The sequence below is a fragment of the Balaenoptera acutorostrata genome, chromosome 2 (genome assembly GCF_949987535.1).
Source record: "Balaenoptera acutorostrata chromosome 2, mBalAcu1.1, whole genome shotgun sequence".
Lineage (NCBI taxonomy): Eukaryota > Metazoa > Chordata > Mammalia > Artiodactyla > Balaenopteridae > Balaenoptera > Balaenoptera acutorostrata.
Genome location: NC_080065.1, coordinates 139,117,405 through 139,141,506, shown reverse-complemented (window position 1 = coordinate 139,141,506; position 24,102 = coordinate 139,117,405). Strand labels below are relative to the sequence as shown.

At 48.7% G+C, this 24,102-nt stretch overlaps 1 protein-coding gene across 5 annotated transcripts in view; it reads right to left on the bottom strand.

Moving 5' to 3' along the window:
* GALNT10 (polypeptide N-acetylgalactosaminyltransferase 10) overlaps positions 1 to 24,102 on the bottom strand; it is a 226,443-nt gene that overhangs the window by 6,286 nt on the left and 196,055 nt on the right. For all 5 annotated transcript variants that reach the window (XM_057541240.1, XM_057541241.1, XM_057541243.1 and 2 more), the window contains 3 exons: positions 10,525 to 10,632; positions 4,745 to 4,966; positions 2,465 to 2,581 (listed from right to left, as the gene is read on the bottom strand). In XM_057541240.1, the coding sequence (XP_057397223.1) occupies positions 2,465 to 2,581; positions 4,745 to 4,966; positions 10,525 to 10,632 (447 nt within the window). The remainder of the gene's footprint in view (positions 1 to 2,464; positions 2,582 to 4,744; positions 4,967 to 10,524; positions 10,633 to 24,102) is intronic.

The following is a 24,102-nucleotide window of genomic DNA, read 5'->3' as shown; positions in this document are numbered from 1 at the left end:
CATTTTGAGTTAATTTTTGTATATAGTCTAAGGTATTTATTGAAAAAATTTTTTTGCATATGGATATGCACCACTTGTTGAAAAGATTATATTTTGTGCACTAAATTTCCTTTGAACATCTGCAAAAGTTGGCTGTCCACATACGTGTGCGTCTATTTCTGGACTCTCTATTCTGTTCCATCTATCTTTCTTTATGTCAATATGACACCTTTAATTACTGACATTTTGATACATCTTGAAATCAGGTAGTGTTAGTCTTTAACTTTGTACTTCTTTTGAAATTTTGTTTTGGCTATTCTAGGTCCTGTCCATTTTCCATATGAATTTTAGAATCAGTTTTTCAATTTTTACAAAAAAGCCTACTAGAATGTTAGGATTCTGTTGAATTTATATATTTCTTTGGATAGAATTGATATCAATTATTGAGTCTACCAACCTATGAACATGGTATGTATCTTCATTTATTTAGAACTTCTTTAGTTTCTATCAGCAATGTTTTGTAGTTTTCAGTACACAGGTTTTTCACATCTTTTGTCAGTTTCACACCTGAGTATTTCATATTTTTTGTCATTGTAAATGCTTGTTTTTAATTTTAACTTCTGATTCTTCATTATTAGTATATAGAGAAACAACTGACTTTTGTATCATGCAACTTTGCTAAACTCAGCTATTAGTTCTGGTAGCTTCTCTGTAGATGTTATTGAATTTTCTACATAGATGATCACATACTCTGCAAATAAAGTCAGTTTTTGTTCTTTATTTCCCACCTGGATGAAATTATTTTTTTCTTGCCACAGGTTAGAACCTCCAGAACAGTGCCAAATAGAAATGATAAGGTTGGAGTCCCTGTCTTGTTCCTGATCTTAGTGGGAAAGCATTCAGATTTTTACCATGAAGTATGATGTTAGCTGTAGAATTTTTACAGATGCCCTTTATCAGGTTGAGGAAGTTCCTTTCTAGTCCTGGTTTGCTGAGAGTTTTTATTAGAAATGGATGTTAGATTTTGTCAAATGGTTTTTCTGGGTGTGCTGAGGTGATCATATGGTTTTTTCATTTTGTTAACGGTGAATCATATTCATTAATTTTCTAATGTTAAACCAACCATTCATTCCTGGGATAAATTACACTTAGCCATGATGTATTACCCTTTTCATATATTGTTGGATATAATTTTCTAAACTTTCGTTTAGAACTTTTGCATCATGTTAATGAGGGATATTGCTCTGTGGTTTTCTTATAATGTTTTAGTCTGGTTTTGCTATTAAGGTAATGCTGGCCTCATAAAATAAGGTGGGACGTAGTCCCTCCTTTTCTGGAAGAGTTTCTGTAGAATCAGTAACTTACCTTCTTTAAGCATTTGAGAGATTTCACCAGGAACTCTATCTAAGGCTGTAATTTTCTTTGTGGGAATATTTTCAACTACAATGTCAATTTCTTTCATAGAACCAGGGTGTTTTCCACTCGGGCTGGTGAGAACAGGCATTATTCCTGGCCCAGGTCAGTAAGAGGGCTGTATCACACCCCCATCATCACTGGCTCAGGAAACCCAACGTGTGAGAGCCCCAGGACTTCTCCAGAACTCTTGGAAAGGACATGCCTTTCCACTGGGTGGCTGGCAGCCTATGCTGCTGGTGGTCACATCTGCCACCACATGGGAAGACAGCCAGGTTAAGAATGGAGCCAACAGAGAGGGAAGCAGAGCTGAGACTCTAGAGAGATCCTGATGACATCATCTAGACTTTTCAGTGACACAAGCCAGTAACTCCCTCTTTCTGTTGATGGCCACTTGGGCTGGGTGTCTGTCATTTGTAACCAATAGTCCAGACTGATGTGCAGGGTTCCTCTTTCCAAGGTGTTCAGGAGGCTCTTATAATGCGTACCCTGTGCTGGCCCGTGACTCATCATTTTTTTTTTTTTTGGCTGTGCTATGTAAGATCTTAGCTCCCCGACCAGGGATCGAACCTGCGCCCCCTGAATTGGAAGCATGGAGTCTTTTTTTTTTATTTTTGGCTGCGTTGGGTCTTCTTTGCTGCGCGCGGGCTTTCTCTAGTTGTGGCGAGTGGAGACTACTCTTCGTTGCGGTGCATGGGCTTCTCACTGTGGTGGCTTCTCTTGTTGCGGAGCACAGGCTCTACGGTGCACAGGCTTCAGTAGCTGTGGCACGTGGGCTTCAGCAGTTGTGGCACACAGGCTCAGTAGTTGTGGTGCGTGGGCTCTAGAGCACAGGCTCAGTAGTTGTGGTGCACGGGCTTAGTTGCTCTGCGGCATGTGCGATCTTCCTGGAGCAGGGCTTGAACCTGTGTCCCCTGCACTGGCAGGCGGATTCTTAACCACTGCACCACCAGGGAAGTCCCGAGACTCATCGTTGACCCATGGCCTCTCCCTGCCAGTCCTGACCATGTGAGTATTGCAGGCCGCGATGGCACAGAGAGCCCGACTACTGGTCCTGAGGAGCGGCCCTTACCTGCATGTTGTTCCAGGCGGCCTCCCCTCGGCCCCGGACGCAGCTCTCCAGCCTCAGTGGGGAGCCCAGGGCCCCATGCTTCGTGTCTGCACACAGCCCTGTGCCCACATTGCGGATCTGGACAAGAAAGAAGCAAAGAGTGGACCAGTGACCCACCTCAAGATACCTGCCTGGGCCCCTGCTGGGGTGGGGGGAGGGAACCAAGGCAGAGGCATCACATGGGCTGAATGCTGAATTGTCCTAATAAAGCTTGCCCTGGGTTGGTGGGTGGGCCTTGAGCCTCTCAATAAAGGAACACAGAGAGCCGCTCTGCTAAACCCTGCTTTGTCCTAGAGCACGCAGAGTCCTGGGGTGGTGGCGGGAGCCTGGAGGGGAGGGGCTGTTAAAAGGAGGACTCCCCGGCTCCTCTCCCAGAGAATCTGACCCAACAGGTCCAGGGATCAAATTTTTCCCTCATTCCAGGTGATCTAGAGACTATGCCTTGAAAACCACTCTAGAAAAGGTGTAGGGCCTTTGCCGTTGGGCCTTGGAGGCTCCGCCTTTCAGGGCGGGTGAATAGGAGGCTCCCAAGAAGAACAGTGGTCTCACTAAGGTGGGGGTGGCGTGCGGGGAGGAACACCGTGGGAGTGTGGCCAGCCAGCACGGACAGCAGGCAAGCCACCGTGCCAGGTGCTGGCATCACATTGTGCAGCTCCTACTTCACAGACGTGGCTCCTCGTTCGACTGAGGGGTAGGGGGTGTCGGGGCTCAGAAAAGGCTAACTCCAATGTCCGGCTGCAGGGGTCTGACCACCCAGCTGCCGTGTTCTGCATCCACCACTGTGTCCGAGAGGAGGCCACGCTCCCCGGCGCCGCCCCCAGCCAGCGTTTGATGGAGGCAGGCCCACCCCCGGGGAGATGCGCGCTCCTCTGGCAGGTGATTTGGCCAGAAGACTGCCTGTTAACACGGCCAGACTTCCTTAGAGCCTCACTGCAGCCTGGGACCCTTCTTCCCCAGCATCACGGTCTGACGGCTCTCCCTGCCTCCCTGCTCAATTCTTTCCTCAGGCGTTGCCCCAGTAAGTCTCTTGCACGTCTAGTCCCATCTTGGTGTCTGCTTCTCGGAGGACCTGAACTAACAAGGGGGAGAAAGCCAATAAAGCGGCAAAGAAATGAAGAGCTTCATGAGGGAAATCAAGATGACACCTTGTCTAGAAAACTCGTGCTGGTGTCGGGCGGGGCTAGGCAGATGGCTTAGTTGGGAACGGTCCCTCTAAGTTGCTGTGTGAACAAGTAACATCTGATGTTTCTGCCGGCCCAGCGCATGTCTCTCCTCCTCTGGTAAAAATGCCCTGATTTTCCACGGGGCCACGGCTCCTGGCCCATCCCGTGGCCAGAGCATCCATCCTACCCTTGCTTCCCCCTTCTTCCAATGGCCACAGTGATTGGTGCAGGATCCAAGGATAAGACTTCAATCCTGGACCTTTGCTGGCTCTACTACTGGGAGAGAGGTGTTTACTTTCTGCTGGGTTGGGCCAAGCTTGGGGTTTCTCGGCCTGAAGCTTCTGGGAGCCAATCAGAACTGGCTTCAGCTGCACAAAGAGGAACGCTGGTCAAAGACACAGGAGGGACTGCGGAGCCCTATCATGTCCTTTCTGTGATGCTTCCCTGGATGAGCCAAGGACTTCAGCAGCAGATAACAGCACAGAAGCAAAGGGAAGGAGGGGGCAACCCACAGTTCCTTTCCCTTCAGTTCTTTCTCATGCATCAGTAAGCCCAAGGTAGAGACTGTTGATAGGACGTGTACATTATCAAGAAGTGAAATAAAAGCAGCTGAGTTAGTTTTGTGCAGTGTTTCCACTGCTCTGGTAAAAAATACAAATGCATGGACAAGGTCTGAAATACAGACTGTGAAATTTCACCAACTGTACACGAGTTAAATGCTCTCATTGCCTTTAAAACTGGCACTGCAGAATATAAAGATGAATGGTAAAATTCACACTAATAATTTAAAGTTTTAATTTTTCTCTACTTATAACATTCAGTAGCAAACAAACAAAAACACCACCACAAGGCTAAGAGATACCACCAAAAGAAAGTAAAAAGTTTTATATTTTATACCTCTACTGGCACTTTTTAGATGATAAGTTTTTGGTTTTTAAAAAAATTTTTTTACTGAAATATAGTTGATTTCCAATGCTGTGTTACCGGCACTTTTTTCTCTGACCTTTGGACCTGGGGTCCGCAAGTGCATTTTGCTCCGGGCCCCAATTATGTGGCTTGCCTGGCCCTTCAGACTCACCTCACCCCACGCTGCGGCCGGGGGCTCCACAGGTGGGTAGAATTTGGGCAGGTCCCAGGCGATCTTGATCATAAACCACTTGAAACTCTTGCAGTTAAGGGAGCTGCGGAGCTTTTTCTGGGCAGTTACATCTCCAGCGGAGAGGTGGCGGTACTCGGGCCGGCGCTGGTAAATGTGCTCCGCGTATTCATCCATCCACACCTCTGCCACTCGCTTCAGGTTCTGGAAGGGATAGGCAGGTGCAAGGGTCAGGCTCTCCGAAGGGCCAAGGAGAAAAGTGGGTGCAAAGGGTCCTGGAGGTGGAGGTCAACCTTTCTTATTTTATGCTGCATCAAGGACCAGAGCCCCACCGTGTTTTTAAGTCTTCTATATTTCTATTTATTATTTATGCATATTTTCAGGACTCTACAACTTACGGTTGAATAATACACTGCTGCTGGTTTTCTTGCCAATCTTGCATCCCCTCTTTTTCTACAGATCGCCTCCCACTGATTTTCCTTTGGGGACCCACCCCTGCCTATTATCTCCTGTGGCTGAAGGAAAGGCATGTGACCCAGCCTGGCCAATGGGAATATAGATAGCCCAGATATAGGGATTGGTCAGCAGTGGGCATGTGACCTGGGCCAAGCCAATCAGAATCAAGAGTCATCAGTCCCGGATTTTTTTTTTTTTTTCCCGTTAACTATGGGGAAGAATTGCTGGGTAAGATCTGGTGGGGAAGATGCCCAGAGCTGCTGGGCCATTTGGAAAGGCTGTCCAAGGTTGAAGTCAACCCAGAATGAGGCAGAGCTGAGGGTTAGAGCCAGGAACACATTGCTTGTTTTGGTTCCTGAATCCAGCCATGTCTGAAGCCAGAACTACCTCAGAGCTCTCCATTTACATGAGTCAGTAAATTCCCTTTCTGCTTAACCCAATTTGAGTAGAGTTTTGTCACATTCAACTAAAAGGGCTGCCCCAGTTGCCTGGTAAAAACGAATTATAATTTGCAACCAGAAGGTAAAATTCCCTCAGCAGCTGGAATTTTTAACAATCCTTTGAGGTGTTAAGGTTGCTGCTACTTTGATTACAAAACACAAAGATAATCAATAAAAAATGACAACCATATTACTGGCAAGTAGAGGCAGCAGCAGGTGAGGAAACATCCTGTTTGTGAGTAGACTTGGAGAGAGAGGAAAAGTGAATTCTTCTGTGTAACTGTGATGAAAATCCCTCACTCCACCTGCAGTGTAGATCCCGTCTGCTGAGAACCTCTTACTTTTCTTGGAAGAGCAAAGCATCAGGGTTCAGGGGAAATTCCCTGCTCCCAACATCTTCCTCCAACCCCAGGCTGTTGCCAGGATACCTCCCCCGCTTTAATTCTCTAGGCTTTATCATATCATTTTTCCCCTACTGCAATCCAGATTTCCTTCTGAAGGGTAAAAGCGAGTTAGCACTTTAGGCTGTTATCAATCACTCACACCTTAGTGTAAATGACTGCCCTAGAAGCAGAAGGTAAGGCTGCGGTTGGCAAATGTTTTCTGTACAGGGCGAGACAGTAAATATTTTAGGCTTTGCAGACCATGTGGTCTTAACCCTGATGTAGCTATAAAGCAGCCCTAGACACTACGTAAGCGAATGGGTGTGGGTGTCAAAATTTATGGACACTGAAATTTGATTTTTTCATGTGTCACAAAATATTATTATTCTTTTGATGTTTTCCCCCCTCAGCTATTTAAAAATGTAAAAACCATTCTTAGCTTACACGTCACACAAAAATAGTTTGCCAACTCCTGAGTAAGGAGGAAGGAAGCTCACAGGAGGAAGGCCCTGGTATCGAAGCCCAAATCCACCAACTCCTCACTTTTGCTGGCTCTGAGTTTGGGACTGGGAAACTACAAAATTTCCTTGCCGCTGTCTCATTTTTTCTGAGTGCTGAAGAGGTCAACAGTGGGTCAGAAATCAGTTCAGGAACACTGTTATCCCCCCCAGGCCCCTGCACAGCAGAGGCTGGGTTTAATTTAAAACTGTGCCCAGAGGAAGCTGAAGGCCTAAGTGGGCCGGCACATCTGAAGAGTCTCCTTTTCCTGCCCTGCCACCCAGGTCCTCTGGCTCACTGTCTGATTTGCTCAAGCCACAGGGACGATGAGAGATCACCGTGGTTTCTTCTCCAACCACAGGCAAGGATGGCCAATCTGACCAAGGAAAGGTGTTGAAATTCACCAGGATTCTTTTTAAAGGATCAAATCAAATAATATTCTAATTTTAAATGATACTTAAATTACTATTTTAATGAATATTGCATTTTCCAGACACGGCTTAGTAAGTCATTTCTCCCAGATCTTGAACTTTTGTACAGTTACTGGGCCAAAGTAAGGGACGTTTACTTTAAACGTAAAGTAAACTTTACGTTTATTTCTATTACCTCTCCCCTTGCTAGAGTCATGAAAAGGACTCTCGGATTTTAGCAGGCGGTGTGCTCCTCTTATCTCTACTCCTAACACCTTCCTAGTTCTGGGTCCAAGTCCTGTCTGAGGCCCCCCTGCTTTTCTTGAGTTTGGATCACAGAGAATTGTCCAGAATCTTGGAATAAGTCTCCAAACTAAAATCAACTTTTGTTTTGCCAAGTTTGAGTGGGTTTCTGTTACTGCCTTCCCAAAGACCCCTTGCCCAGAGGCACAGACGAGAAGGATCTTAGTACATTTAGTAAATAAATTAAGACTGGCTACTTCTTCTTGAGGCAGGCAAGCTGGTGGCCAGTTCATCCTTCCTGAATTGCTACTCCACTGCTCCCTGGCTATTTGTCCTTCTGGAATCTGTACACCTTTAGTAAGACTTTGGTTTCCCTCTTTAGCTGGCTCTCTTGGGGCTTTTAGGATACCTCTCCTCAAATCTATCAATACGATGTTCTAGGAGACAATACTCTAGAAGGATCTGGTTGTTAAAACACTGAACAAACATGTAAAATACGATCTGCAACTAAGAGAGGGTAGTTAGATACTGTAATAAAAAGTTAGGAGAGCTTGATTCAGGCACCTGTGGTCCTACCAATCTACATGGGCACTGCTCAGACTTAACTGGTTTAAAGTCAACAGGAGACTGATTCAGTACTGACAGGTGAAAAAAGGAGTTAAAATGTGAAAACACAGAATTCAGATAAGACATTGAAATCAACTTTCCAGTCTTGCTAATATTGGTGCTGACACTAATACTGCTAATAACAATAGCAGTCGCTATTTAAAGGACAACCACTCTGCGCCAGGCACTGGTCAGACCTAAGTGGGTTTGAATTCTGGCTCTAGTTTCTTTGTGTCTCTACATTTCACTGTCCTCATCTCTAAGATGAGGATTAAAAAAAAGTGAGGGGGGGCTTCCCTGGTGGCGCAGTGGTTGAGGGTCTGCCTGCTAATGCAGGGGACATGGGTTCGAGCCCTGGTCTGGGAAGATCCCACATGCCGCGGAGCGGCTGGGCCCGTGAGCCACAACTACTGAGCCTGCGCGTCTGGAGCCTGTGCCCCGCAACGGGAGGGGCCGTGATAGTGAGAGGCCCGCGCACCGCGATGAAGAGCGGTCTCCGCACCGCGATGAAGAGTGGCCCCCGCTTGCCGCAACTAGAGAAAGCCCTCGCACGAACCGAAGACCCAACACAGCCAAAAATAAATAAATAAATAAATAAATAAATAAATAAATAAAGTAGCTATAAAATAAATACATAAATAAATAAATAGAAAAAAAAAAGACAAATCATTTAAAAAAAAAAAAAAAAAGTGAGGGGACTTCCCTGGTGGCGCAGTGGTTAAGAATCCGCCTGCCAATGCAGGGGACATGGGTTCGATCCCTGGTCCGGGAAGGTCCCACATGCCGCGGAGCAACTGAGCCCGTGCGCCACAACTACTGAGCCCGCGCTCTAGAGCCCATGCTCCACAACAAAAAAAGAACATGATTCTGTTAACTCAGAGTAAAAAAAATAATAATAATAAAGTGAGAACTAAGTGAGATAAGTATGTAAGATGCTTTGCACAATGCCTGGCTCAGGAAGTTTTTAATGTGTTACTACAGTTCATCTATGGATCTATAAACAGGAGGTGGTGGCGTGTCTTTACTGGGCGAGTCTTATATCAATACGTGACAGCTCTGGATAGGGAAAGGATGCTTTTGGGAGTGGTCCTGCTCAGGGGTCAGAGGTGTCCTAATGGTCCCACAGTCCCTAGTAGTTGGAAGAGTCGCAGTCTTGGGCTTACTGAGCGACTCCGCGGTTTTCCCGCCTGGCTCCTTCCTCTGGGGTTGCCAACGGTATTTCAGATGAAACGTGATTCCTGCCTCTCCTGCTGAACTAGACCTCGCATCCCGCGTGAGAGACGGCTGTCCCAAGCGCGGATGGCTGGTACGGCTGTCGTTGGAAACTTCGACCACTAGAGGGCATTGCTGGTTCTCTTTTTCCTCAACGCCGGTCCCCATAGCAACGCCGGTCCCCATAGCAGCCCCGGCCGCCTCCAGAGCCCAGCATCCCACCCTTGGATGGAGCCCGGGGAGACAGCTGCCTCGCTGAACCTCTTGGTCTTTCTTGTAAGTCGTAGGACAAGGGCCCTTCCGAGACCCAGAGGCTACAATTCTGCACGTCGTTGATTGTCAGGTGATGGGGGAGGGGGAGGCAGTGGCCTGGGCAGAAGGATGCTGTGTGGACTGAAGCCAAACAGGCTCGCGGGGGTGGGGGGGGCGCTGTCGGGAGGGGTCTTCACGGGTTGAGGTGGGGGGTCTCCAACAGGCATATCTGTGTGGTGACCTTTCCAGATCCCACCAAACCTCCCTGAGGCTCTCTTTACCCTCTGGGGACCCTCCCACCTCTTCGTTGTTCTTTTGGGGTCACCTTGATTTTTTTCAAGACCCTTAAGATTTTAAAATTTTGTTATTAAGGTTTAGTGAAATATTAATAATACAAAACAAAAACTTCTGGCTTACATTTCCGTTTGTAGATAGTGCCACTTTAATTCGACCAATGATTGATACAAACCATTTTAAGGCACTAAAACAGTTTGACACAGAATTTTTGGCATGAAAGTGGAGAGGGGGTGAGGAGAAGAGAAAGACGCTAACATTTATTAACCACTGCTGTGCCAGGAGCTTTTAAGTGCCATCTCAGTCTTTCCCAAACACACCACTCCACCTGTATTAAATTTTACACAACATGTTTCTTTAAATCACCCCTAGTCTAACTTTGTACCTACTTTAGCTTTATCCTAAGTAATAATGTCTGTGAAATCATGAATTTGCTACACTAATCCACATTAATTTCTAATCCACATTAATTTCAACACATGGAAATAAAAATGTTCCTATGTCGACCACCTAAAATCACCTCATTGGTCACACTTTGGGGAACTGCATTATTTCCTTAATTCTACCGGCCATGCTAAGAGTTGGAAAAAATGAGCTTCCCTGAAGCAAAGGAGTAAACAGAGCCTTAGAGCAACCCTCCCAAGGTCACAGAGCTAATAAGTGATTAAGCAGGGCTTTAAGTAAGTTCTTCTATTTTTATTTATGTTTGCCACACTGCGAGGCTTGTGGGATCTTAGTTCCCCGACCAGGGCTTAGAACCCATACCCTCAGCATTGCAAGTGCGGAGTCCCAACCACTGGACCGCCAGGGAATTCGCGTAAGTTCTTTTAAACTGGATTTCACCTGGAGGGTGGGGGGAGGGGCACATCCTCACTCCTAGGGACCACTAGGCCTAGGGCACGGGGTGTCTCTGCTCCGCCAATGGTCGTAGGCCAACCTCTCACCCCCTAGGAAAGCCACCACCTTACCCGGGCCAGGCTGACTCCGGCGGGGACCTTGTAGGGCACGTACTTCCTGTAGATATGGCCCACCCTGGAGCAGGGAATGTCCTCCATGCGGCCTCCACACATCCACACCTGCAGGGTGAGAAGTGAGAGATGATATTTCTGCCTCCAATTCACGGCCTCCTCAAAGGCCAGCGTTCCTTCGTGCATTCATCGGAAGCATCAGCATGGACTGTGTACTAAAGCCCCCATTCACAGAACTACTAGGGATGTAGGAAAAGACAGCAGTGACGACAGCAGTAAAAACAGCTCACGGCATCGAGTGCTTACTCATGGCCAAAGACTATGCTATGGGCTTCGCACGCACAGCTGCACGGAAGCCTCGTCAGAAAACCCATCAAGTAGGTAGGAACGGAGCTCCATTTTACAGATGAAGAAACCGAGGCTCAGAGAAGCTAAGAAACTTCTCTGAGGTCACAGGGTTGGTACATGGTGGAGCCAGAATTCAGAGCCAGCTTGGGCTGACTCTAGAGTCTGACCTCTGGACAAGTGTGAGAATTGTGAGGGGTAGGCGGGGCTCTGTGGGAAAGATTGTGGTGATCACTTCGTGGTGCTGTCTGCAGGTATGACAGGGGACAAGGTGGCACACAGGCTGTGTATTTGCCGACTCTGGCATTAAATGCTGTTGTTTCCTTCTAGATCTTGCTGGGTCACCCTGAGCAGTCCCCTGCCTCCCTGCCCTGACCCTCCTGCAGGGTAGAGGCGGGCAAGGCTGCCTGTGGTGCGGGAGCTGATGCTTCTCCTTGTGTCTCCCTCCACAACCGGTATCACAGAGATCCCCTGAGTTGGAACCCTGGTCTGACAACAGTGTGGGAACTCTTAACAAGTACAATCAACCCACTGAGGGGCCCAGCCTAAACAGACCCCCTCTGGCAGTCCTGGGTTCAAATCCTGACTCAGCCACTATACAGCTTTGTAACTTGGATCAGGGCACCTAACTTCTCTGAGGCTCAGTTTCCTCACCTGTAAAGGATTAAATGAGGCAGGCTCAGGGGATGCAGTATTGTAGGTAAGGTGCTTAGCGCAGGACCTGGCACCCAGTCACAGCAGTGTGAGATACTACAAATGATGGATTCATACATTTGACTGATATTTATGGAGGGCCTGCTACATGCCACACATGCTGCTAGGCACATACAGCAGTGAATAAGTTGGCCAAGGCCCCTGCTCTCATGGAGGCGGAGTGTGGTGGCCAGACTCCCGAGATGCCCCCAATGACCCCTGCCTCCTGGTATTTGCACCCTCCCAAATGAGGCACATGAGGACTGACCTGTGTAACCAACAGGATACTACAGAAATGATGAAGGACACTGTGGCTCCCACCTTGCTCCCTGGGATCACTTGCTTTGGGGCAGCCAGCTGCCATGTGGTGAGGACACTCAAACAGCCCCATGGAGAGGTACAGGTGGTGAGGAGCTGAAGCCTCCTGCTAATAGTGCTACCCTGCCCACCACGTGAATGAGCCATCTTAGAAGTGGCTCCTCCAGGGACTTCCCTGGTGCTCCAGTGGCTAAGGCTCTGCGCTCCCAATGCAGGGGGCCCGCGTTCCATCCCTGGTCGGGGAATTAGATCCCGCACGCATGCTGCAACTAAGAGTTCGCATGCCGCAACGAAAGATCCCATGTGCTGCAACTAAGACCCGGTGAGTCAAGTAAATAAATAAATAAATAAATATTTTTTTTTTTAAAAAAAAGGCTCCTTCAGCCCCAGTCAAGCCTTCAGATGACCACAGCCCTGGCTGATACCCTGACTATAACCTCATGAAAGACCCAGGCAGAACTATCTTGCTCACAAATCCCTGACCCACACAAACTTTGAGATAATAACTGTCTATTATGGCTTTAAGATTATGTTTTCCTGTGGCAGTAGATAACTAATACAGGGACTTTCAGATGGTGATGTGTGATCTATGGAAGCCAGAGCAAGGTAACTGGATGGACTCACTGGATGGAGGTATGGGATGCTGCGCTACCCCCACCTGTCAGGGGAAGCCTCACCTAGAAGGGAGTATTTGAGGCGAGACTTAAATGATGAGAAGGTAAAATAAAATAAAGATCTGAAGGGTGAGAGAGCAGGTGGAGAGAAGAGCGAGTGCAAAGGCCCTGGGGTAGGGAGCCAGAGGCCTGGAGTAGAGGGAGCAAAGGCAGGAGTGAGGGGAGGGGAGGTCATAGAGGTGAGTTGGACAATCATAAGGGTCTCTTGCAGCAGAACTAGGAGTCTTCACTGAAAGTCGTCAGTGAGGAAGACAACACAATCCACCTCTCTTTTACAAAGATGACTCTGTGGAGTGCAGGATGGCCTGTAGGGTACGGGATTGGGGGAGGGAAGGCCTCGGGGGCTTTTGTAGATACAAAGCAGTCATGGCTTAGGGTTTGTGGGGCTGTGGCGATGGTGGGACATAGCTGGATTTGGGACATTTATTATTAATTTCATTACTGTATTCCCTCATTTGTGGAGTGAGGAGCAGGAGCGGGGATATCTACAACCCCGATTCCGTGCAAAAGAGCCTTTTCCACCTTGAACTGCTTGACAGGATACTGGGGATTCGGCTCCGTATCTTGATTAATTCAGGGGCTCTAGAAGGGCTCCTTGCACACTTGAGGGGCCTCAGTCCCCCATCACTTCCTGCCAGCAACTGTCTCCTCCCCACCCCAGATGTACTCTGTCCTGGGCTTCCCACAAGGGATAGGCATGCGTGGGCCTGCAATTAGTGGAAATGCTGCCTGGAGAAATGCAATTATATTCTGATCTTGGGGGAGAAAAAAAAATCGAGCAAGTCAATAGAACAGAACATTGGTCTTGAGATAATGGGCTCCTGATGGTAGATTAATGTCAAGGCCAAGCCAAGAAGTTTATTTTCAAAGCAGGAGACATTGATCAGGCGCCAGCATCCTGTAACAATGACTCTTCCTTTATACAAAGTGACTGATGTGGAAGCAATGTTTTTGCCTGGTGGATATTGCCCAGGTCGCCGCTGGGCTGCCCTTGCCTTTTGGAAGGCAGAGCAGCACTGAGCAGGTGGAGGACACCTTACCCTGCTCTATTTGTGAACGTCTCCTGGGCAGCTGACTAGGCTGGTGTCCAGCTCTCTCGACTCCATATTAAACTTGCATTAGCTAATGGGGCTGTGTCTCTGGCCCTGCTTGGCAGGGAACCTTCCTTTATGCAGACGGATTATCAATTTCCAAATCCTTCCCTGTGCTGTGACCTCGGGTTTCTTTGGCCCTGACCACGCTGGCCATCAGCCGGAAGGTTCCTGAGGGACCAGGGTGACCTTGATCTACTCAGAGGTTTGAGGCATCCAAAATGCCCTCAGATTCCTGGGATGTCTGCAGCCCAGGAGGAGTGCTGGCTTTGGACGATGGGTTTACTCCACGGCTTCCCTGCCCTGGACATGACTCACTGACGGCTGAGTCAGAACTCGAACTGCCTTTAGAGAGACGCACACCTGTTCAGCAAAAGCTGCTGCCAAGCCCTGAATCCTCTGGAAGCACCTGAGCAGTCTGAGAGGGGCCCAGCTCAGGGTACACTCAACCCTTCAGAACTCCCTCTGGCCCCCCAGAACACATCATACATAGCAGGCACTACCCCCGTGGTGTTTGCTGGTTATCTGGCAGGATCCCAAGACTGGAGGGGCCTCTCCATCCCGGGACGTGATAAAAGCTGGAGGCATGCAATTACACCATGACTTGCCGTGGGCTGGGGAGCTGGGCAGATCCAGTCCTGGACTCCAGGTTCAGCTCATGGCCCATGTCACCTCCCTGTGTACCTTCAGGCCCCCCACCTCCCTCCCTTCACAGCTGAGGCAGCAGCCACCCAAGACCCACAAAAACCACAGCATGGGGGGTTATGAGCAGACACTGTTTTCCGATCCCAACGCCACCGGTGCAGCCGTGTGACCTGGGGATGACAGTCACTGCTACCTTGCAAGGCTGCCGAGAGGGACTGAGACAAGCTGTGAAGAGCACTCAGCCTGATGCCTGGCCATAGCGAACCTGATTAACGTCAGTCATTTCTATTTGCGAAAGAACGAGAAATACTACCACCTTGAAATGATACAGTATTTGCCCTTTTGCCCAACACCACGGTATTTTTTATCCTATGGCCTGATTTCCCAAATGGATAAAGTGAAGCTCAGAGACATGATGTAGGTTTTCAAACTACTACTTGGTGGCAGAACCTGCAACTGACCAGGAGAACGACAGTGCCAGGCGGGTGGGGTACAGTCACGGGGCTTGGTTGCCCGAGGGTCTTCTCCTCTCCCCCAAGTGATACACCAGCAGGAGAAGAGCCCAGCTGGTGGCGGAGAGAAGGGGAGAGCCTCACAGAGCTGGCAGCAGCTGCAACCATGTTTGACCGGGACCCCATCATATATGGATGGGGACAAAGACAGGCCACTGAGATGACATCTTGCAGCCCCTCTCTGCTGTCAGCTTTCTTCCCTCCCTCCCCTCCATGCCCTTCCTAGTCTCCACCCCCGCGGGGGGTGCAGCTGTCTGCTCCGGGAGCCTTGTTCCACCATAAAGAGTTTCCAAACACACCCTGCCATCTCGTTCCCTGGTGCTGTTTTCTCCTGTGGATCAGTCTTCTCCCTGGAAGCACCATGCCACTAGACAAGTACAAATCTAATTGTAAAAGCTTGCTCCCCATCCATTTTCATTGCTGCTTTGATTTATTTTATTAGCAAACTTCTTTTGTGTGATGACAGGCTTCATTACAGTGTCTATAAAAGACAATTACTCGCTCTTACCTCCTAAACTGAGGAGGAAAGAAGCGAGTGGTGATGAGCATCAGGAAGACACAGTGGGCCCCGGTGAGTGCGTGGCGAAGGGGCCGTCCTGCTGAGGGGACCGCGAGTGAGCAGCGGCGGGGCGAAACCTCTCTCTCAAGGGCACGGCTGCCTGGAAACCAATCAGTAATGGATGGGCACCCTATCTGCCCAGGGAGGGGAGAAGACACCAGTCAGCCATGGCTTTTGCGCCTGGCAGCTCGGCTGAGGACCCCGATGAAGTCCAAACCCTGTTCAGTTGCGCTTGGGAGCTGCACCATTAATATGCAAATAAAAGAATAATCGTCACCAATTATCCTGCATTATCTGTGAGCTTAGGAAGAACACAGGGTAGCAGGGATGAGCTCGGTTCTGGCTCTTAAGCAAGTTTTATGAATCTGAAAGCCTCAGTTTCTTCACCTGCAATATGGGATGTATTATTGTGCCTCCCTCCTAGGGTTGTGATGAGGCTGGAATGAGGTAATTCTGAAGCACAGAGGACTCTGAGCAATCCTAATGGTGCTACCTGGGCACATGGTGGCTGGCGCTACTGGTGGAGGGCGCCACACATATGCCACGCGATTTCCCTTCAGAAAAGAAGGAATGGCGTTGGATCCATGTCTTCTGGAAGTGCATATGATTTTGAACACATTAGTTTGTTTCGAACAACAAGATACTGTTTCAGGAAGTCTCACCAGCATGAAAGGATCCCACTCATGTTCATTTTAGATGCTTATACTGGTTACAGGGTACAGTTGGTAAAAGAGCAGGAAAAAACCCAATTTTATTTTTCTTTTAAAAATCCATTTAAATTTACTTCTAGGTTAATACATGATTTTATATAATATAGTTTTAAGCATATGTGTATCTAAATTAATAAATTGAATATTTGACTGTTTCAACAATATCCTGGGGCTTCCCTGGTGGTGCAGTGGTTAAGAATCCGCCTGCCAATGCAGGGGATACGGGTTCGAGCCCTGGTCCGGGAGGATCCCACATGCCGCGGAGCAACTAAGCCAGTGTGCCACAACTACTGAGCCTGTGCTCTGGAGCCCACGAGCCACAACTACTGAGCCTGTGTGCTGTAACTACTGAAGCCCGCGCACCTAGAGGCCGTGCTCTGCAACAAGAGAAGCCACTGCAATGAGAAGCCCGCGCACCGCAACGAAGAGTAGCCCCTGATCGCCGCATCGCCGCAGCTAGAGAAAGCTCGTGTGCAGCAACGAAGACCCAATGCAGCCAAAAAGAAATTAATTAATTAATTTAAAAAAGAAAAGCAATATCCTGAGGTGTTTATAGTCAACTTGGCCAAAAAATGGGGGGTGGTTGCCTTACATTAGGGCTTTTTTTTCTTTAATAAATGAATTCAGTTAAGTTGCAGGATCTATTAGATTTTGGCTCATATTTGAAATAGCGCAATCTCCCAACCACCCAGTGAGGGAGGTATTGGCATGCCTCTTACACATGAGGAAAGCGAGGCCTAGCGAGGTCCAGTGCCTTCCCCAGGGCTCCTCAGCTCATAAGTGGCAGAGCCCAGAGTGGAATCTGGGGTGGGGGCCCCCAGAACTAGGCAGATCTGAGACTGCACCTTTGATCTTTCTAAAGCCTGGTCCTGACCCTATCATGGTCTTCCACAAAGACCCCTCTTGGCACTTGTATTATCTGCAGGACAAAGGGGTCACCCTGGGCTTGCGGTCAAGGCCTCTGCCCCCTGCTCCGGTCACCTCCGATCCCCTCCACACCCCCTGGACGCCACGTGTGTAGGCTGCTGAGAGCCAGCTGCAGTGCACTCACATTTCTGCTCTCTTGGGCACATGTGCTTTTCTTTCCATGATCAGTGCAGCCCAGTACAAACATTCATTCATTCATTCATTCACACATAGCCTGGTCATTGGTCAGCCTTGCTCTAAAACCCTGTTGGAAGAGATGGAGCAGAAACTGGCAGCCAAGTGTGGACCCAATAATACAGAGCCTTGAAAGTGGGGTGAAGGTGTTGGTACCTGTGGGCCAACCTGCCAACCAACCTACCCATTACTCTATCTTTCCACATCCCAGCCTGAGCATCCACTCTGTACAAGACTTTACCTACTGATTACAGCCACGATTTTCAGTCTTGAGTGAGCATCAGAATCACCCGGAGAGCTTGCTAAAGCACAGACTGCTGGGTCCCACCCCTAGGATGTCTGACTCAGCAGGTCTGCGTGGGATCTGAGAATTTACGTTTCTAACAAGTTCCCAGGTGATGCTGGTGCTGCTGGGCTGGGGACCACACTCTGAGAACTAGTGCCTCCTGGATTAGTGACAGCCCCTCTCAGGACAATGGTGCCTGCCAGTTCACACTGTGTCTCTAGACAGCCCTGTGAGTTTGGGGTTATTAGTGTCCTTTCAATGAGGAAGTAAAGGTTCAGCAGAAAGGGCAGGTGAACTGTCCCAGGTCTCACTCAGAGTTCATTCCAGAGCTGGGCCCGGAGCCAAGGTCTTTGGCCTCTGTCTTGGCGGCCTCAAAGCTCCTTCCACGCCTGTTTTCCTGCAACTGCAGCCCATACACATCGACCACAATGCCGACGTTAACAGCTATCATAATCGATTATTTACAGTATGCCAGGTGCTGAGCTAAGCTTTTAACACATTTTGATTAATAGCATGCTCACACCCACACTATGCAATAAGGATCATTCTATTGCCACTTTACAAGAAGTCCAGAGAGGTTAAGTCACTTTCCCAAGGTCACACAGCCACTAGCTGATGGAGCTTTCACCTGAACCCAGGTGGTTTGATTCCAAAGCCAATGTACTATGCCGCGCCATTCTGCCTCCTTTTTTAACACGAAGGTTCTGATCCAAACAGCTACCACTCACTGACTGCCTTCTTTTTGTCTATCTCCAGGCTAAACAAACGTTTTATACCATTTAGTTTTTTATTTTGGCCTCGCCTTGTGGCATGTGGGATCCCTGACCAGGGATCGAACCTGTGCCCCTGCACTGAGAGCATGGAGTCTTAACCACTGGACTGCCGGGGAAGTCCCTACCATTTAGTTTTTATAACAAACCTCTGAAGAAGTTCTTATCTCCATTTTTAGCAATAAAAGACCGAGGCATGAAGAGATGGGCGCGTGGCTGCTTAGGGAGCGATGTACTGCAGGTGACCCTCGGGCTTCCGAGCCGTCTTCCTGGAGGAATGGTGGGAGGGGCAGGTGCCCACAGACAGAGACACTCATGGAATTTCAAATGGCTGCTCAAAGTCAGGAGCAGAATGCCTTCCCTGTTCTTGGCAGACAGCTCTTAGAAAGTCTGGGTACGTGTGGCTGGGAGGAAAATGCTGCCTGCGGCAGAGCAAGTTCCCAGCATCCTCGGATAACCCAGCGAAGGAAGGAGCTAGCGCGGGGTTCCCGGCAGCGACACTGCAGCTGGTCTGAGTCAGAGGGGGCTGGGAGGGGGTGGTGGAAGGGATGGGGAGAGGCGATGGCAGGCTGGCGCTTGCGTGGGGGCCCCGAAGGCCCTCCTGGGTGGCAACTTAACCCCCTCAGGGCTGGTCCTGACTTCTGGGGCCTCCCTGTAGCAGTGGCCTCTCTCCAGGCTGCCCCCCCCACCCCAGGTGGAATGAGATGAGCAGTGGGCTTAGAGTCAGGACATCTGGGATTTAGCCCTGGCTCTGCCACCTTCCAGCTGAGGGACCCTGGCCCTGTCCACTAAGAACTTGGGGCATCAGGTCACAACATCACTCCTCACCCGTTTCTGGTGTGCCTACTACTTTCTTTTCATACACCCTATTTCACTCAACCCTCCTGAGGACACATGAGTTTCAAGTAAGGAAAATCTGAGAGTTTCCTTTCTTTAAATCTGCCCACGGCAGTCTGGGGCTGGGTTGGCCTTTGGTAACTCTATCAGTGTTGGGACTATGCAGACCCACCCACCACTGAGGCCTCCTGCCTCTGCTCAGATGTGGTGGGTTTCCCTCTCGGAACAAGGCTCTCCCTCGTTCCCTCGTGTGGCTTTCTGTCACTCCCTTGCTCAAGCGAGCCTGCCCCAAGGGACCCTCTGTACGTCTCCATCTTTCTCTCCAAGGGCAGCAGCCTGCTGCCCTTGCCTCCTGGAGCAGACCCTGCAGAGGTGCGCTTGGGGTCTCCATCCTTCCCTGGGGGTCTCCTCACCGTGACTCCCTTCTCTGTAGACCTCACGTGGGGGAGAATCTCATCCCTGAACTTGCAAATGGCCCAAACGAAGCACTGGGATGTGTATGGGGTGGGGGTGGGGGGGAGGGCCGGGAGGCTGAAGAAACAACAGTCTTCCCTTCTTCTCGGTTAAAAAAAATATTAAATTTTCTCCTGATTACAGAAGTGATATGCACTGATGATGAACGCATTCAGTGTTACAGAAACAATGAAGCAGAAAGGGACAGCCACACTGTAGCCCTCCCACCCCCGATGCCCCAAGGGACGGGAAGCTTTCGTGGCACCGTGGGTCAGAGTACATCAAGGCAAAGGATCAGTCTGAAGTCAGACAGCAGGGCTGAAATCCCTGTTCCAACCACGTGACATTGTGGAAGGATTTAACCTAAGACTCAGTTTCCTCATCTATAAAATGGGGGGGCATGGGGCCCCACGTTACTGCATGTGGGTGCTCAGTAAACGTTAGCTGGTAGAAGGAGAGTCTTCTCAGTTTTTTTTTTTGTTTGTTTGCATTTGTCATATTTTTAAGATTAAACACGAGACTATATATACATACATAAAAACAAAAATTTCACATCTTTTAAAACTTAATTTTGGAGGCATCTAACTTCTTTTACATAATATTTCACTGTTGGGATGTGCTCTAACTTATTTATGCCCTAAGGATGTACATTTAGGTCATTTTCAGTCTTCCCCTTTCGTAAGTAATGCTTCAACAGATAGCTCCTACCTCAATCTTTGCTCTGTCTCTCTTGGCTAAACTCCTGGGCGTGAAATTTTGGGTAAAAGAATATGCTTGCTTTGAAATGTAACAGATTTTGCCAAATTGCTAACAAAAGATATATCCACTTACAGTGCCCCAAGGCCCACATCTTTCTCCTGCCAGCTCAGCCATGTTGTCCCGTGGACACTTCTCCTCTCCTGGACCTCAAAGTTGAAGACGTCCTAACCTCAGCCTCCTGGGGACACTGTGCAGGTCCCTTTTCTGCTGGTCCTGCCCCCACCACCTCTAATCCAACCACCCTCGCATCCATGTAAGGCCAAGGGCTTTCTCCACAGCATCTTATTTGAGCCCCTCTTGGGTAGGAAGGAAAACTCTATCAGCACCATCTGGGATGTGAGGGCCAGAGAGATCAGGCAATTGGTCCAGGGTCTCCAGGTAGACAGAGAGCAGAGATGAGAAGCCAGTGTCCTGCCTTCTCACTGAGTACCTTTCCCGCCACATCGCCATTACCCAAAGATGCAGATGTAAGCCTGGGAAGGGCAGGATGAAGGAAGTTGTATCAGATAGGAATTGATGCCGCTAACAGTTATTTAAAACACCTATTAATGGGCCAGAAACTGGGGTATAGAGATGGACAAAAGCCACTCCCTGCCTCGAGGGAGCTCAGAGTGCAGTGGGGGAGACAGGCCAACCCTTGGGTCCTGTCAACAGGAGGTACTGGGTGCCATGCTGGGAGTGACACTGGGATGGTCCCTAAGCATCACAGGGAGCCCAGGTAAGGCTGAGAGGACGCCACATAGATGAGCCGAACCCAGAAGGACGACTGTGGGTTGGCCAGACTAAGGAAGGGCATTTCAGGAAAAATGAACAGTGCGTGCCTCCAAAGATAGCCAGGCATGTGAGCCTGGGGCTTGTAAGCAGTTCCGTGTGGCTGGGTGAGGTGGACACCTGTGGTCTGCCCTGCCCCACCTCCATTCCCCCTTCTGCACACAACGCCCGGACTTTCCTTCAGGGAACCAGCTCATCCCACTTTCCTAGCTCCAGGATGGGCATGTGACCAATCAGACTCAGACTGCAGCTGACGGATCAGAACATTGCTCAGGGAGGGGCAAGGGACCAGAAGGCCAATGAGACTCGACTTGGGGACTTACTACAGGAATGATGGGAAACAGAAACTCTTTTCCCACTGGGCTGCTGGGTATTTCCACAAGGGAAAACTTGCCTGAGAGGAAAGCCAACCCAGATGAAAGCAGAGCTGAGGGACTAAGCGAGATGGAGCCTAGATGAGATGGGTTAGTGCCTGGATCCAGCCGGGCCTGGAGGATCTACCCTGGAATTTCAGTTGTGTGGGCCAATCAATTCTAATTTTTTTGCTTAAGTCAGATTGGGGTCAGATTGACCAGGATTTTGGTTACCTGTTACCAAGAGTCCAGACTAATGCAATGCGGAGGAGAGTGGAGAGAAAGCAAGGGATGGTAAGCAGCTCATGGAGGTGGGTGTAGGCCAGGCTACAGGGTTAAAGATTTATCCGACCACTAGAACTGGGAAGAGTCTAACTGACAAGCAGGAGAACTCTCATATGTGACCGTGCCTTTTGGAAACAGAAGCTCTGTCAGCTAAGAGAGAGAGAGAGAGGGAAAAAAAAAGAGTCAATGACTCTCCTAGAAATTTCAGAGCCTTCGGAACATCTTTTCTGGGGTTTTCCCATCAGGATAGATGGCCTGGTCTGAAATTGGAACCAAATTATTAATCCATCAGCCCTGATGGCACGTATCAATTTGTCTTTTTTTTTTTTTTTTAACGTATCAATTTATCTTAATTTCTGAAAATACACTCATGCCTTTCAGACCAGTCTCTCTTCTCTGTCACCAAGAAGAAAAGGGATCTCAGCAGAGATTAATCAGAGGGAATTTGGCCCTTCATAAATGCCCTGCTCGGGCTGAAACAGAACACCCGGCATTCCAGGGAGGTGTCGCCGGCAGATGAACGGGCTCTCCTGTGGGCAGGCCTTCCGCAGGGGCCCGGGAGACAGTGCACTGGCAGAGGGGCTGCCGCCAGCTCCAGGAACTCGCGCTCTCAAAGCCCGGAGAGAGAAAGCCCAGGGAGAAATGTCTCCCTTCCAGACCTGGGGGACTCCTCATTACACTGTCTCATTTCCTCTCCAGAGTGAAGGAGATAATTGGATCAAATGGCAATAGGAGCCAGCCTCCCTCCCCCTCCCGGATGAGGGACTTCCAATACGGCTTCATTACCGTGTCTTTTGTAAATAAACTGTGGTGGGAAAATGCCAATTGTTCTGCCATAATTGCCTGATGAGCATCATCAAATGGGTCTTTGAAACGCACAGACTGAAATCATTTTGGGTTTAGAAACTCCTTTGTGCTCATTTTTCTCCAATCACCCTTCTCCACGGAGGGAGTTTCTGAAGGGGGACTTCTTGACCAAGGAGGCTGGTTCTGGCCAGTATTACACCTGCTCTGAGTATTCAACCAACAATTATTTATTAAGTGCCTTCTCCCTGTCAGGCAATCCTTCTGGTTCTTGGGATACAACAGACAAAGATCGTTACCCTATTGAAGTTTACATTCTGGTGAGAACTCAGAACACTGATGTGCCCATTTCTGGGAACAAACTTAGTAGAAAACTTCATAAATTAAGTTTGTTTAATTGACAGATTGAGGAACTGTGAAGTTAAAACTCTTCTGATTCCTTGTATGTGATTCCACTGTAAGGATGTGACATTTGGAAAATTAGATTGCATGGGCTAGGGATACTAAATAAATGACATATGTGCCATCACTCGCCAAACCTGCACCCAGGGCAGACATCACTAATCAATCACCACTCCTTTTCTGATAAGCTCAGACACAGCCTCGCAATACATATTAACACAGAACTGGGCAGCTCCTACTGATGGATCAGAGTTGGCTGGGAGAGCAAACCTATTTCTGACTTAGACTGTTACTAATTCACTTCATTAAGAGGCTGCAGGATATCCTAGTAAGTTAACCCCAGGAGGAGGCAAAAACTGAGAAGAAAGAGTAAGAGATTACAGCCAACCTCTTAAGCTAGTTTTCCTCTCAAGTGCTCTCACGTCCCTGCAGAGGCCTATACAACATGGCGGGTGAGAGCATGGACTTTGCGGTTGGGCAGACCTGGGTTCAGGTCCTGGTTCTCTTAGTTTCAACTGTGTGGGACCTGGGTCTGAGTTCCACTTGCCCCCCTGTGAAATGTTTATAATAATGATACCACCCTCCTAGGGTTGCTTTGAGGATTAAATAAGCCAACACTTGTGAAGGGCTCCACACAGGGTCCTGCCAGCTCTGATCATGGCTGCACTTGAGTTCCTGCAAACCAGGGTGGATGCACAGTTGTTGACAGCTGGCATCCGCTCTGACTGGTTGGTGCTTGTGTCATCATTGTTGTTAAATATGTTTAATATCACCCTTGGATTTTAATATTAGTTTTATTTAGGGGGCTGGCCCCCTTATGGGAGACAACTTCAGAAGTCTGAAGGTAAAATGGACATAGACTGCCTTTCAAACCAAAATAATGTTTCAGTAGAATTCCAGGTTGTTTTCTTGCTAATCAAGCATTTATGTCCCCCAGTTCTGAACTGCTCACCCAGTGGCGTACACGAGGACAATGACAATAATGAAAATAATTTTTAGGATATTTATTAAGAAGCACCTAACAAGAATGGACTTATTCAATCCTCTCAACAACCCTGTGAGAATTAAAGTATCATTAAACCCATTTTATGGAAGCAGAAACTGAGGCTCAGTGAGGTTAAGGATTCTTTGTCCAAGATCACACAGCTGGTACGAAGTAGCAGAGCTACGACCCGACCTAGGGAATCTAACCCCAGCGCCGAAACCTCAA